The sequence below is a fragment of the Chanodichthys erythropterus genome, chromosome 20 (assembly GCF_024489055.1).
Source record: "Chanodichthys erythropterus isolate Z2021 chromosome 20, ASM2448905v1, whole genome shotgun sequence".
Taxonomy (NCBI): Eukaryota; Metazoa; Chordata; class Actinopteri; order Cypriniformes; family Xenocyprididae; genus Chanodichthys; species Chanodichthys erythropterus.
Genome location: NC_090240.1, coordinates 22,757,522 through 22,772,116, shown reverse-complemented (window position 1 = coordinate 22,772,116; position 14,595 = coordinate 22,757,522). Strand labels below are relative to the sequence as shown.

At 36.9% G+C, this 14,595-nt stretch overlaps 2 protein-coding genes across 2 annotated transcripts; both read right to left on the bottom strand.

Moving 5' to 3' along the window:
• Nucleotides 1–295: 295 nt before the first annotated feature.
• LOC137008789 (complement decay-accelerating factor-like) lies at nt 296–4,857 on the bottom strand. Its single transcript, XM_067370506.1, has 5 exons — nt 4,728–4,857; nt 4,294–4,485; nt 1,772–1,915; nt 1,449–1,622; nt 296–393 (listed from the first exon to the last, which is right to left on the bottom strand). The coding sequence occupies exons 1-5, from the start codon at nt 4,792–4,794 to the stop codon at nt 296–298; spliced, it is 675 nt and encodes a 224-aa protein (XP_067226607.1). The 5' UTR covers nt 4,795–4,857.
• A 4,431-nt stretch (nt 4,858–9,288) lies between these two features.
• On the bottom strand, nt 9,289–13,965 carry rca2.2 (regulator of complement activation group 2 gene 2). Its single transcript, XM_067371626.1, has 8 exons — nt 13,936–13,965; nt 13,343–13,440; nt 11,104–11,298; nt 10,687–10,783; nt 10,502–10,578; nt 10,168–10,350; nt 9,854–10,027; nt 9,289–9,590 (listed from the first exon to the last, which is right to left on the bottom strand). Exons 2-8 carry the CDS (start codon nt 13,413–13,415, stop codon nt 9,382–9,384), a joined length of 1,008 nt encoding a protein of 335 aa, XP_067227727.1. The 5' UTR covers nt 13,416–13,440; nt 13,936–13,965; the 3' UTR covers nt 9,289–9,381.
• Between the last annotated feature and the right edge of the window lie 630 nt (nt 13,966–14,595).

Here is a 14,595-nt window from a genome sequence, read left to right as displayed (position 1 = left end):
TTACTTGGGTTTTGTTTAACTATGAAACATGAAATGTGGAGTTATCTGCTTTTGCCAAAAAAACGACTGTTGGAGTTATCTGCTTTTGCTAAAAAACAAACTTTTAATATATATATAAAACATACTTTCACTGAATTTTAATTTTTTAATTTACCTGTATTTTTTAGAGTTATCTTTACTTAATCAAAACAGCCCAACTGCAGTTTGATTGTTATTACTTGGAATGCACAATAAAAAAAACATGATTTGTGAGAATTCATAAGAATGGAGTTATCTGTTTTTGCAAATAAACTCTTCATTTGTAGGACACAACTTGTGAATAATCGTAACTGTCCTGAGGATCTTCATCAAGCTGTCCATTTTCTATGGTTGGAGGTGTCTTACATTTCACCACTAAAAAGAAAAAAATCCTGGTGAATAGATATTCTTTTCAGATGCATCTCAAAGTGAAGAACACATAATTGTTTATATATTTTATTATTATTTTTCAGCAATAACTCAACTTTACAATGAATGTTACGATTTGAAAAGTACTGTTAAGACTTTAAGCTTTCAAATGACACCTATTTTGTGATGATCTAGGCAGGAGTTTTGAAAAATATGATTAATTTTTTTATAGCTAGGTGGCGCCCGCGGGCATCACACTCCATTTTAGAGTGATGACTTTAAGAGTTGAACAAAAAGGTTGGATGCATTAAAGTTTTTCTGTGTTAAAGAGTTTCTGTGTTATTCCAGTCAGTGGTTGCTTAGTAATTTGATTATGATTTTTTTCACGGGGGTGGTGGCTGCTGGGACACTTCAGGCTTAAGGGGTTAATATGCAAAAAAAAACAAAAAAAAAACACCAAGCCTTTCTTCATAATGTGACATCTAGAATATACCTCTACAATGCCGTCTTTGCTGCAATATAAATGATTCTTTGAAGAACATGAAATAGGAATATAAAAATAATGTAATTTCCCACAGTATAAATATCTTTACTATTATTTTTGATTAATTTAAAGGTGCTCTAAGTGATGTCATGTGTTTTTAGGCCAAAACATATTTTGTCACATACAGCAAACATCTCCTCACTATCCGCTAGCTGCCTGTCCCCTGAACACACTGTAAAAAAACGCGGTCTCTGTAGTCGCCACAAGCTCCGAAGATGGCAACAAAAACAAACTGGTGCAGCCTGGACCACGAATTATATTAAACATGCTCCAGCCAATAACCAACAAGAATGATTTTAAATGCGCGTTCATGACTGTTTCAGGAAGCACGGAGGGGAGGGGGAGGAGGAGGAGGAGGGAGGGTCTACCTAGCCTCTGTTTTGTTTGACAACACTTCGAACGTCAACAGGAAGTTACTCCACCCAGGATCACTTAGAGCACCTTTAAGGCATAAAGTGCAATGAATGCAGTGCAATCACACCTTTAGAAAATACACACATCATTATTTCAGTCTTACCAATGCATTGTGGTGGTTCAGGGCTCCATCCCTTTGCTGTACACACAATATGACCTTCTCCTCTCATTATGTAGCCAGGTTCACATTTGTATTCTATAGAGTTTGCCAGTTTGTAGGGTGGTGATTTTCCACCGATTCTAATTGCATGTGGAATTTCAGGTGTTGGACACCCATCTGAATCAAAAAAGGAAAACAAAAGAAAAGTGTATATGTAAAAGAATTGTACAAATCACTACACATTTTATTCACAACCCCACAAAAGTAAACCTCACAAGTAAATACAAATAGATTCTTTCTCTTCAATGGCATTTTAACCAACTTACCCAAACATTTTGGCGGATCAAAAGTCCCATCCTCAGAACAATATAGTTTTGAACTTCCAGTAAGAAAAAAACCATCATGACATTTGTAGGAAACGGCTTCTATCTGTCCATTTTCTATGACTGGAGGTACCTGACATTTCTCCACTAAAGAGAAAAAAATATCCTGGTGAATTTATATCCAGAAACCTTCAGAGCAAAGCAATATACATGCAGTTTTATCATAGACACATAAATGTTATCAAAATGACCTTAAATGGAAGAGTTGAACCAAAAAAAAGATAATTCTGATTCTTTGATTTTAGGCATACACCAATAGGGATACCACTTATTTTGTTTTCGATATGATGCAGATACTTTCAAGGCCAGTATTGCTGATATCGATATTTCCTGATAATTTACTCACCCCCATGTCATCCAAGATGTTCATGTCTTTCTTTCTTCAGTCGAAAAGAAATGAAGGTTTTTGATGAAAACATTCCAGGATTTTTCTCCATATAGTGGACTTCAATGGAGCCCAAACGGTTGAAGGTCAAAATTACAGTTTCAGTGCAGCTTCAAAACTTTCTGCACGATCCCAGGCGAGTAATAAGGGTCTTATCTAGAGAAACCATCGCTCATTTTCTAAAAAGAAATGTTAAAATTTTATACGTTTTAACCATAAGTGCTCATCTTGAACTAGCTCTCTTCTTCTTCTTCTCTATTTGAATTCCAGCAGTGTAGACACTGCTAAGTGTATTACTGCCCTCCACAGGTCAAAGTTTGAACTAAATTGTAATATACAATATTCTAGTGCAAGTATATTAGTTCAAACTTTGCCCTGTGGAGGGCAGTAATACACTTAGCAGTGTCTACACTGCTGGAATTCAAATTGAAGAGAATTCTAAGAATGGAGCTAGCTCAGGATGAGTATTTATTGTTAAAACATATAGAAGTATTTTTTTTATTTTTTTATTTTTTTAGAAAATGAGCGATGGTTTCTCTAGATAAGACCCTTATTTCTTGTCTGGGATCGTGCAGAAAGTTTTGAAGCTGCACTGAAACTGTAATTTTGACCTTCAACCGTTTGGGCTCCATTGAAGTCCACTATATGGAGAAAAATCCTTGAATGTTTTCATCAAAAACCTTAATTTCTTTTTGACTGACGAAAGAAAGACATGAACATCTTGGATGACATGGGGGTGAGTAAATTATCAGGAAATCTTAATTTGAAAGTGAACTTATTAAATAATATATTTCAAAGGTATTTAATTATTCATTATGCCTTAATTGCAACTTATTAGATAGGATTTTTGTTTAGACATAATTAAAATGTGTTTACTGTAGTGGTAACCATGGAAATCTACAAAAACTAGTTAAACTATGGTCACTGTAGTAAAACCATGGTTTATTTTCTTTAGGGACGGCCAGTGACAGACTGTTGCACCCACAAAATGCAACCTTTTTATTCTGACAGTGTATAATTTATATAAACATGCACATGTGCCCCCTCACATGACATGCAAGAAAAAAAATAATCGTTCACACAATTTACTAATTCATTCCCAATTTGTGTGCATGATTTACTAATTGTTCCCTTGATTTATAAAGCATGCCCATGATTTATAAATCGAGGGTACGAATTAGTAAATCGTGAGCACGATTCAGACTACTGTTTTTTTCCTGCATGTCATGTCCAGGGCTAAGTATTTATATTATTTTATTGCACAAACTAGTCTTTGTATCCTACAATTTCAATATCAATTTTTTTCAATTTTGTTTCAATTTATATAATTTTTTACCTCTGAAACACCACTATGTCCAACTGCGTTCAGCATTCGCTTGATGATGTCTGATCGCGCTCTGACAACGGCAGTGATGTCTCGCGCATATACTTCAATGAGTGCCGGACATTACTTCTGTTGTCAGAGCACGATTATTCACTGTGACGAGCAGGGCGGGCGAGAGCCGTGAGGGAACGGCGCGAGGCCGGTGACGCGAGTGATAATGAGCGTCACCTGCGAGGCGTGCCGGCCTCGAGTCTCTCACGGAGGAGCTCCGGAGGCATAAAATGAGGAGCGACTACAATGAAAGACGAGAGAGGACCAGGCCTGGATTTTATTTTATGTTTTATTATGTTTGTGTGGCCGGCAGACGTCCGCGAAGGTCTGCCGGCATTACTTTCGTTTTGTTGTTTGTTTATTTTTGAATTAAAGTTACGTTGAATGTTCGCCGGTTCCCGCCTCCTTCTTCCCATATCTACTAACCTCGTTACATTCACTAACATAGGTTATTTGTCCAATTCGATGCATATTGTACGCATTAAAGTTCTTGTTAAATAAACAAAATCACTGGTAAAAAAAAAACAACAAGAAAAACGCCAAGACTTGGAATAATGTGCACGTTGTATCGGCAACATGTATTGTGTCGTCTAATGTCTAGCATGTTATTCTGTATTAAATTTGAGCTCTGCATCTGTTTTACAAAAGAAAAAGGGGGGGGGAAAAACCATGAAATGTAACATCACATTTAATGACAGTACTTACCTTTGCAGGTGAGGAGCAATTCCGTCCACTTGGTTTCCTCACAGGTAACTGATTTAGACACTGTCGAGTCAACTGGCTTATGTCCACGAATGCAATCAAATGTTACTTTGGATCCATGAGGGAAACTTTTTTGTGAGCGGAATTCCTCTGTTAAAGTGACATATCCTCCAAAAACAGGCAAACTACAAGGCCCTGTGGCAAACACAAGTCTCATGCATTATGGTCACCTGATGCAGAACTGTAGATCTATAACAGTACTCTTTTAGTTATCATTTTTACTCATGGCTGTACGTATTGGCTGCCTTTGTTTTAAGTAACATGAACTATGTGATGGTCAGCAAGACCACAAACTCAGTTACAGTCTCTACAAATGACATGAGGGTGAGTATATGGCAATTTTCATTACTAGGAGATGAAAGGGTGTGCAGTTTTACCAATGCACTTTGGTGGGTCAGGCTTCCATCCCTGTGGTGAACACACAATATGATAATCTCCTATCATTGTATAGCCCACTGCACATTTGTAATCTATAAAGTTTCCCAGTTTGTAGGGTGGTGATTTTCCACCGATTCTTGTTGCATGTGGAATTTCAGGATTTGGACACATATCTGAAAAAGAAAAGAATAAAGTTTATGTAAATGATTTGTATTAATCATGAATCATTTTATTCATTAACAGGAAAAAAAGAAACTTGCACTTAAAAACATTTCATTTTCTTGACAAGCATTTAAGTCGTAACTTACCCAAACATTTTGGTGGATCTGGTTTAAAAGTCCCATCCTCTGAACAATTAAGTGTTGAACTTCCAATAAGACTCAACCCTCTGTTACATTTATTTTTTTATAGCTAGGTGGCGCCCACGGGCATCACACTCCATTTTAGAGTGAGGACTTTAAGGGTGTTTTCACACCTATGGATCGCTTGTTTTGTTCCGAAACAGGGACTACATTTGTTACAATGTTGCATTTTCTTCTTGGTTCGGTTCGCTTTCACATGGCAACATTTCAAAGCGTACCAAAATGCATTCAGGCAAGTCACATGCGAGTACAACTGTCCTCTTATTGGTCAGTTTTCGCTGCGTCATCCATCAAAATAATGATTGACAAGCTAGCTCCATGAGCTTATTGTGGCTTTATTTGTAACTGTCGAGACACACACAAACACTTTATAAATGTAGCCGTCTCTTCCGCAGTTAATTCGCTGCGGCAAATTCAAACCCGCGCTCTTTCTCTCTCTCCATCTCTGGATTTCCCAGCGCTGTCTGGTAGGCGACCTGTTGTCCGTGTGTTTGTCGAGAGAGACCATTTGAATTTTTTATAATGAAGCAGAGCGGGAATTGAGACTTCGTCGGAACAGCATTCTCGCACGGAGAAGTGTAATTACACACCAGAGGCGATCGTTGGCTTTCAGATATTGTAAATAATGTGCTCACTCACAGAATCAGACATTACTGATTTTTATATCATATTTTCCGTTATGAAAATGATATAATTTGGTTCGTTGGTCCGTTAACTGGGTCGATTGCTTTCACATCTCAAGCGAACCGCTCCAGAGTTCGTTTGAAAGCGTACCGAGACCACCTCTTCAAGCAGGTCTCGGTACGCTTGTTTGGTCCGCTTTTGGTGCGCACCCGAGTGCGATTGCTGCTTTCCCACCTGCCCAAACGAACCGCACCAAAGGGGCAAACGAACTCTGGTACGATTCAACCGAACTAAATGAGGCAGGTGTGAAAGCACCCTAAGAGTTGAACAAAAAGGTTGGATGCATTAAAAAGCTGATACTGTTAAATGTGTACTGTTTTTTTTCCTGCATGTCATGTCCAAGGCTAAGTATTTATATTATGTTATTGCACAAACTAGCCTATGTAGGCTACAATTTCAATTTGTTTATTGTGAAATAACTCAAACATATTATGTTTTTTTGTTTGTTTGTTTTTTGTACTCTGATAAGTATTGTTCTGAGCATGTGTTTCCCAAAAGCATCAATGGTTTCTTTCAGTGTCAGCAGTGAGCAAACATTATCTGTGATTGACTGGTTCTGTATTGCAGCATTCGCATGTGTTTATTACAGTCTATGGGCAAATTCCAAATGAAAGGGAGCATCCCTTTGCCCTACTCCCTTGAAAGGGCAGAGCCCTTAAAGGGGACTTTGGAGGGAGCAGGGCACTTGCGTGCCATTATGTAGCCGTTTGGAATGCACTTGTCCATCAGCTAATTAGCTCTTACGACAGAAATCTATTATTATTGCTGTTAACATAACTTGCAAATCAAGATACATTTATATATTCTAAAATATATTATATAATGTGTGCTTGAGTGTACTTCTCTGTTCTCAACTTTAAAATTTGCTGTCTCATCTTTGGACACTGCATTACTCAACAAATTTCTAACCTATAAAACTTATTTAAACATAACATTACAAAAACATGTATTGTGTCGTCTAATGTCTAGCATGTTATTCTGTATTAAATTTGAGCTCTGCATCTGTTTTACAAAAGAAAAAGGGGGGGAAAAAACCATGAAATGTAACATCACATTTAATGACAGTACTTACCTTTGCAGGTGAGGAGCAATTCCGTCCACTTGGTTTCCTCACAGGTAACTGATTTAGACACTGTCGAGTCAACTGGCTTATGTCCACGAATGCAATCAAATGTTACTTTGGATCCATGAGGGAAACTTTTTTGTGAGCGGAATTCCTCTGTTAAAGTGACATATCCTCCAAAAACAGGCAAACTACAAGGCCCTGTGGCAAACACAAGTCTCATGCATTATGGTCACCTGATGCAGAACTGTAGATCTATAACAGTACTCTTTTAGTTATCATTTTTACTCATGGCTGTACGTATTGGCTGCCTTTGTTTTAAGTAACATGAACTATGTGATGGTCAGCAAGACCACAAACTCAGTTACAGTCTCTACAAATGACATGAGGGTGAGTATATGGCAATTTTCATTACTAGGAGATGAAAGGGTGTGCAGTTTTACCAATGCACTTTGGTGGGTCAGGCTTCCATCCCTGTGGTGAACACACAATATGATAATCTCCTATCATTGTATAGCCCACTGCACATTTGTAATCTATAAAGTTTCCCAGTTTGTAGGGTGGTGATTTTCCACCGATTCTTGTTGCATGTGGAATTTCAGGATTTGGACACATATCTGAAAAAGAAAAGAATAAAGTTTATGTAAATGATTTGTATTAATCATGAATCATTTTATTCATTAACAGGAAAAAAAGAAACTTGCACTTAAAAACATTTCATTTTCTTGACAAGCATTTAAGTCGTAACTTACCCAAACATTTTGGTGGATCTGGTTTAAAAGTCCCATCCTCTGAACAATTAAGTGTTGAACTTCCAATAAGACTCAACCCTCTGTTACATTTATTTTTTTATAGCTAGGTGGCGCCCACGGGCATCACACTCCATTTTAGAGTGAGGACTTTAAGGGTGTTTTCACACCTATGGATCGCTTGTTTTGTTCCGAAACAGGGACTACATTTGTTACAATGTTGCATTTTCTTCTTGGTTCGGTTCGCTTTCACATGGCAACATTTCAAAGCGTACCAAAATGCATTCAGGCAAGTCACATGCGAGTACAACTGTCCTCTTATTGGTCAGTTTTCGCTGCGTCATCCATCAAAATAATGATTGACAAGCTAGCTCCATGAGCTTATTGTGGCTTTATTTGTAACTGTCGAGACACACACAAACACTTTATAAATGTAGCCGTCTCTTCCGCAGTTAATTCGCTGCGGCAAATTCAAACCCGCGCTCTTTCTCTCTCTCCATCTCTGGATTTCCCAGCGCTGTCTGGTAGGCGACCTGTTGTCCGTGTGTTTGTCGAGAGAGACCATTTGAATTTTTTATAATGAAGCAGAGCGGGAATTGAGACTTCGTCGGAACAGCATTCTCGCACGGAGAAGTGTAATTACACACCAGAGGCGATCGTTGGCTTTCAGATATTGTAAATAATGTGCTCACTCACAGAATCAGACATTACTGATTTTTATATCATATTTTCCGTTATGAAAATGATATAATTTGGTTCGTTGGTCCGTTAACTGGGTCGATTGCTTTCACATCTCAAGCGAACCGCTCCAGAGTTCGTTTGAAAGCGTACCGAGACCACCTCTTCAAGCAGGTCTCGGTACGCTTGTTTGGTCCGCTTTTGGTGCGCACCCGAGTGCGATTGCTGCTTTCCCACCTGCCCAAACGAACCGCACCAAAGGGGCAAACGAACTCTGGTACGATTCAACCGAACTAAATGAGGCAGGTGTGAAAGCACCCTAAGAGTTGAACAAAAAGGTTGGATGCATTAAAAAGCTGATACTGTTAAATGTGTACTGTTTTTTTCCTGCATGTCATGTCCAAGGCTAAGTATTTATATTATGTTATTGCACAAACTAGCCTATGTAGGCTACAATTTCAATTTGTTTATTGTGAAATAACTCAAACATATTATGTTTTTTTGTTTGTTTGTTTTTTGTACTCTGATAAGTATTGTTCTGAGCATGTGTTTCCCAAAAGCATCAATGGTTTCTTTCAGTGTCAGCAGTGAGCAAACATTATCTGTGATTGACTGGTTCTGTATTGCAGCATTCGCATGTGTTTATTACAGTCTATGGGCAAATTCCAAATGAAAGGGAGCATCCCTTTGCCCTACTCCCTTGAAAGGGCAGAGCCCTTAAAGGGGACTTTGGAGGGAGCAGGGCACTTGCGTGCCATTATGTAGCCGTTTGGAATGCACTTGTCCATCAGCTAATTAGCTCTTACGACAGAAATCTATTATTATTGCTGTTAACATAACTTGCAAATCAAGATACATTTATATATTCTAAAATATATTATATAATGTGTGCTTGAGTGTACTTCTCTGTTCTCAACTTTAAAATTTGCTGTCTCATCTTTGGACACTGCATTACTCAACAAATTTCTAACCTATAAAACTTATTTAAACATAACATTACAAAAACATGTATTGTGTCGTCTAATGTCTAGCATGTTATTCTGTATTAAATTTGAGCTCTGCATCTGTTTTACAAAAGAAAAAGGGGGGGAAAAAACCATGAAATGTAACATCACATTTAATGACAGTACTTACCTTTGCAGGTGAGGAGCAATTCCGTCCACTTGGTTTCCTCACAGGTAACTGATTTAGACACTGTCGAGTCAACTGGCTTATGTCCACGAATGCAATCAAATGTTACTTTGGATCCATGAGGGAAACTTTTTTGTGAGCGGAATTCCTCTGTTAAAGTGACATATCCTCCAAAAACAGGCAAACTACAAGGCCCTGTGGCAAACACAAGTCTCATGCATTATGGTCACCTGATGCAGAACTGTAGATCTATAACAGTACTCTTTTAGTTATCATTTTTACTCATGGCTGTACGTATTGGCTGCCTTTGTTTTAAGTAACATGAACTATGTGATGGTCAGCAAGACCACAAACTCAGTTACAGTCTCTACAAATGACATGAGGGTGAGTATATGGCAATTTTCATTACTAGGAGATGAAAGGGTGTGCAGTAATGCAATAATAAAATGCAATTTTACCAATGCACTTTGGTGGGTCAGGCTTCCATCCCTGTGGTGAACACACAATATGATAATCTCCTATCATTGTATAGCCCACTGCACATTTGTAATCTATAAAGTTTCCCAGTTTGTAGGGTGGTGATTTTCCACCGATTCTTGTTGCATGTGGAATATCAGGATTTGGACACCCATCTGAAAAAGAAAAGAATAAAGTTTATGTAAATGATTTGCATTAATCATGAATCATTTTATTCATTAACAGGAAAAAAAGAAACTTACACTCAAAAACATTTCATTTTCATCTCTTGACAAGCATTTAAGTCGTAACTTACCCAAACATTTTGGTGGATCTGGTTTAAAAGTCCCATCCTCTGAACAATTAAGTGTTGAACTTCCAATAAGACTCAACCCTCTGTTACATTTGTAGGACACGACTTCTGAATAATCATAACTGTCCCTAGGCACTTCGTCAAGCTGTCCATTTTCTATGGTTGGAGGTGCCTCACATTTCACCACTAAAGAGAAAAAAAATCCAGGTAAATAGATATTCTTTTCAGATGCACCTCAAAGTGAAGAACACATAATTGTTACTCATCGGGAATGGTTCTGAATTAATGTGTGCTCTTCCATGTCTTATTTCATTAAAATTTAAGAAAAAACCCTCACCCTCACAGACAGGATCTCTGCCATCCCATCCATCATCTCGGCACCATCTATCTTTCATCTGTCCCGCTAACATATATCTGAAAGAAATGATCATCTTCTTACCAAATACTTAATCACAGCACACAATCTAAATCTAAATGTACATGATTAAAACAGCACAAACTGACTTTATTGGTTTCACTTACCCTTTGTTACAAACCGCTGTCATTTTGTCACCAAATAAAACTCCAGTTCCTTCATATTTCCCATTCTGAAAATCTGGAGGACTTCCACAGGATTTTCCTGTAAGGCATTAAAGATATTACTGACTTGAGATTTGGTGGTCTTCACATACTTCTGAAAATAATGAAAAATAATCTTCAGTGTTGCCTCACTATATATGATGCAGGGATTTATTTTAAGAGAAAACGTGTGATGCTGTGAAGCTTCCTGCATCAGTGATAAAACCACTATAGACTTTCTTAAACTATTTTAGGACATGCTGACCTATACTGTACATTGCTCACTTATCTAAATTAGATTTAAAAAACAGACAAACATTGTAAGGCATTTTAGTGTCATTTATGAATGTAGGGTACTCATAAAACATTTATTGATAGTACTTATGCAATTTAATTCCAGACTTGTCCACTGGTCTCCACGACAAGTAACAGATTGAGATGCTTTTGAGTTAACTGGTTTATGTCCAATCATACACTCAAACATTACAGTAGATCCATCTGGGAAACTTTGAGTAGTGAGATAAGAGCCAGACAAGTCGACATTTCTTGATTCAAAAGAAGGCTGTGTACACTGTGCTGTGGAGAAAAACACAAAACATTACAGTAATCTGATGCAACACAGTTTTAACCATCATCATCATCATTATTTCCACTACTACTCTAGTCTTGAGTAAACTGGTCTCTGTCCAATTTTACACTCAAATGTTATGGATTAAGCCATCTGGGAAACTTTGAGTTGAGAGATAAGATTCGGACAAGATGGCATTCCTGAATGCAAATGTACACTGATGTACACTGTGCTGTGGAGAAGAACAAATCACCTGCTTATCATCTGAATCAGTATTCCAGTAGTCATTAACAACTCTGCCATTCAGATAAATGACAAAAAGTAAATTTGTTATGTATTAGCCTATACATGCTACTGTTTTTCTTAGTCTTTGTTTTAAATGTGTACCTAAAATTTTGTGGAGGCTTTTGCTGTGTGGCAAGTTATATTATCATTATAAAGTGATGTGTTTGGGATTCTTGTTTACAGGAATATGCCAGGTGAAATACAACCTGAATTCCAGAAAAGTTTTTTATATTTAAATAAAATGAAAACTAAAAGACTTTCAAATCACATGAGCCAATGCTTTATTCACAATAGAACATAGATAAATGTTTAAATGGATACATTTTTACAATTTTATGCACAAAATGAGCTCATTTCAAATTTGATGCCTGCTATAGGTATCAAAATAGTTGGGACGGGGGCATGTTTCATCTGGGCATCGAGGTTATGAGTTTCTGGAGTTTTGGTGTTGGAATTTGGTCCAATTCTTGCCTGATATAGGAAGAGTTTGTGGTCATCTTTGACGTATTTTTCGTTTATTGATGTGCCAAATGTTCTCTAGGTGAAAGATCTGGACTGCCAATTCAGCACCCGGACTCTTCTACAACGAAGCCATGCTGTTGTAATAGCTGCAGTATACAGTTTTGCATTGTCTTGTTGAAATACACAAGGCCTTCCCTGAAATAGACGTTGTCTGGAAACCTTTATATATCTTTCAGCTTTCATAGTGCCTTCCAAATCATGCAAGCTACCCATACCGTATGCACTTATGCGCCCCCATATCATCAGAGATACCATCACTTCTGGAACATGTTCACAAACTGCTTCCTTTTTGCATGATAGAGCTTTAGTTGGCATTTGCAGATGGCACGGCGGATTGCGTTTTACCGACAGTGGTTTCCGGAAGTATTCCTGGGCCCATTTAAGTAACGTTATTGACACAATCATGCTGATGAGTGGTGCAGTGTCGCCTGAGGGCCCGAATGCACAGAGATTTCTCCAGTTTCTCTGAATATTTTGATGCACTGTAGATGAAGAGATTTGCAAAGCCATTGCAATTTGATGTTGAGGAATATTGTTTTTAAAGTATTACACAATCTTTTTATGCACTCTTTCACAGATTGGAGAGCCTGTGTCCATCTTTACTTCGGAGAGACTCTGCCTCTATAAGACATCCCTTTTATAGCTAATCATGTTACAGACCTGATATCAATTAACTTAATTAGTTGCTAGATGTTCTCCCAGCTGAATCTTTTCAAATTTCTTGCTTTTTCAGCCATTTGTTGCCACCATGCCAACTTTTTTTGAGACCTGTAGCAGGCATCAAATTTGAAATGAGCTTATTTAGTGGATAAAAGTTTAAAATTTCTTAGTTTAAACAGTTGTTATGTTATCTATGTTCTACTGTGAATAAAATATTGGCTCATGTGATTTGAAAGTATTTTAGTTTTCATTTCATTGAAATTTAAAAAAAAAAAACGTCCCAACTTTTCTAGAATTCTGGTTGTAAACAGTTAAGAATGATGTTTTGGCCCTCCATATAACTCCAATCATTTTGGGTTTTAGATGTTATTCATAACTTTTGTCAGTTTATTTACCTTTTTCTGTTCCATCAAATTACAAAAGGTTATTTATTTCAATTTCAGATCTATGCATTTCACAATATTATAGATTGTCCTTAAATTAAATCTCAGTAATATACCAAAGCATGTCATTCTATTTGTTGATACAATTATTTGTATTTCAAACAGTGACCAAAATGAAATGGCTGATAAGTATCACACTTGCCTCTGATATTCACAGCTTTCATCAAACACAGGAAGAGGGCAGCGGCACAGAGATACTGCAACTTAAATCCCATACTCTCTGAGCGTTGGTGAACTTGCCTAAAATAGTTAAAGAGTAATTTGTTTTCTGTAGCTCAAAAACAGACAGTAGTGGGACAACATTATGATGAACATTCTTGGGTTCGAGATGATTCTCATGTTGTGGGGGCAACCGGCTCCATGTAGAATAAAATGGCTTTTTCTACAACATGACTGGAGTCATTTGATATGTGAATATGTGATATGTGAGTTTGGGTATATTTCTCATTTTTAAACATTAAAATAATCTACAGACAATAAAATGTTTTTATATCTTCAAAGTTTTTTTTTAATTAAAGATGTTTTTTAACAACAAAAAACAAATAGCATTTTCATCTCTGACTAATGAACATTTTAAAATGTGATTTTTTTGTTATTTTTCAGTGTAAATGTTTAAAGTTGTAGAAGTCTTTTTTTTTTGCAGAAATATATCCTACAATCTCTAAAATGTAATGCTAAGAATAACAGTGTTTAAGAATGCAAACAAAAAGCTCAAAAACATGCAACTTTACTCACACACACAGAAGCACCTTCAGAATTTGTGTATCCTCAACAGTGCTCGAAAAAATAAGAAAAACATGGGACAGGATGGGTGTACACTACACTGTAAAAAATGACCGTGATTTTAACAGTAAAAGACTGTAAAAATGCTGCGGTGAAAAACTGTTGATTGGTTTACAGAAAGTTTCCGTACTATATACGGTGAATAACTGTAATAGATCTAATGGTACATTTAATGTAATTTTACGGTAAAATACCGTTAAATTCACAGTTTTTGGAAGTGAAAAATAACAATTCATTGTAAAATTTACAGTGAAAAACCGTATATTGACATTCCCACAATTCCCTGCGTGATACTTCACATTTGATATATTTTCGTTGAAATAACTCTGTTTCTTCTTAGTTTTTCTCATTTTTTTCTAATCAGTTATGTACATTAGGGTTTTATGTTACATCTAATGTTGTTAAATTAATGTTTATTGCATTTTTAAAATTTCATGCATGTTACCATGATGGTGTTTAGTGTGTGTGTGAATGACACTGTGTGCTCCTTCTATATATTAGTATTGTGCTTCTCAGCTTGTGGAAAAGCTGCTTGTGATGAACTTTGATTCATCATGTGACTCTCATCACCACTGTGTTTGGTGACTGTCAGTGTATTATAAAGATACAAAA

What these genes read in the sequence shown, in the direction of transcription:
- LOC137008789 (XM_067370506.1), bottom strand. Translation starts at nt 4,794, where the DNA reads ATGATAGGAGATTATCATATTGTGTGTTCACCACAGGGATGGAAGCCT. An exon ending in ATTGCTCCTCACCTGCAAAG is followed by an intron (nt 1,916 to 4,293) that starts GTAAGTACTGTC and finishes TTTTCTCTTTAG; the next exon opens with TGGAGAAATGTCAGGTACCT. An exon ending in TGAACCACCACAATGCATTG is followed by an intron (nt 394 to 1,448) that starts GTAAGACTGAAA and finishes TTTTCTTTTTAG; the next exon opens with TGGTGAAATGTAAGACACCT.
- rca2.2 (XM_067371626.1), bottom strand. Translation starts at nt 13,415, where the DNA reads ATGGGATTTAAGTTGCAGTATCTCTGTGCCGCTGCCCTCTTCCTGTGT. An exon ending in TCTGGAATTAAATTGCATAA is followed by an intron (nt 10,784 to 11,103) that starts GTACTATCAATA and finishes AATGCCTTACAG; the next exon opens with GAAAATCCTGTGGAAGTCCT. An exon ending in TGACCCACCAAAGTGCATTG is followed by an intron (nt 9,591 to 9,853) that starts GTAAAATTGCAT and finishes TGTTTGCCACAG; the next exon opens with GGCCTTGTAGTTTGCCTGTT.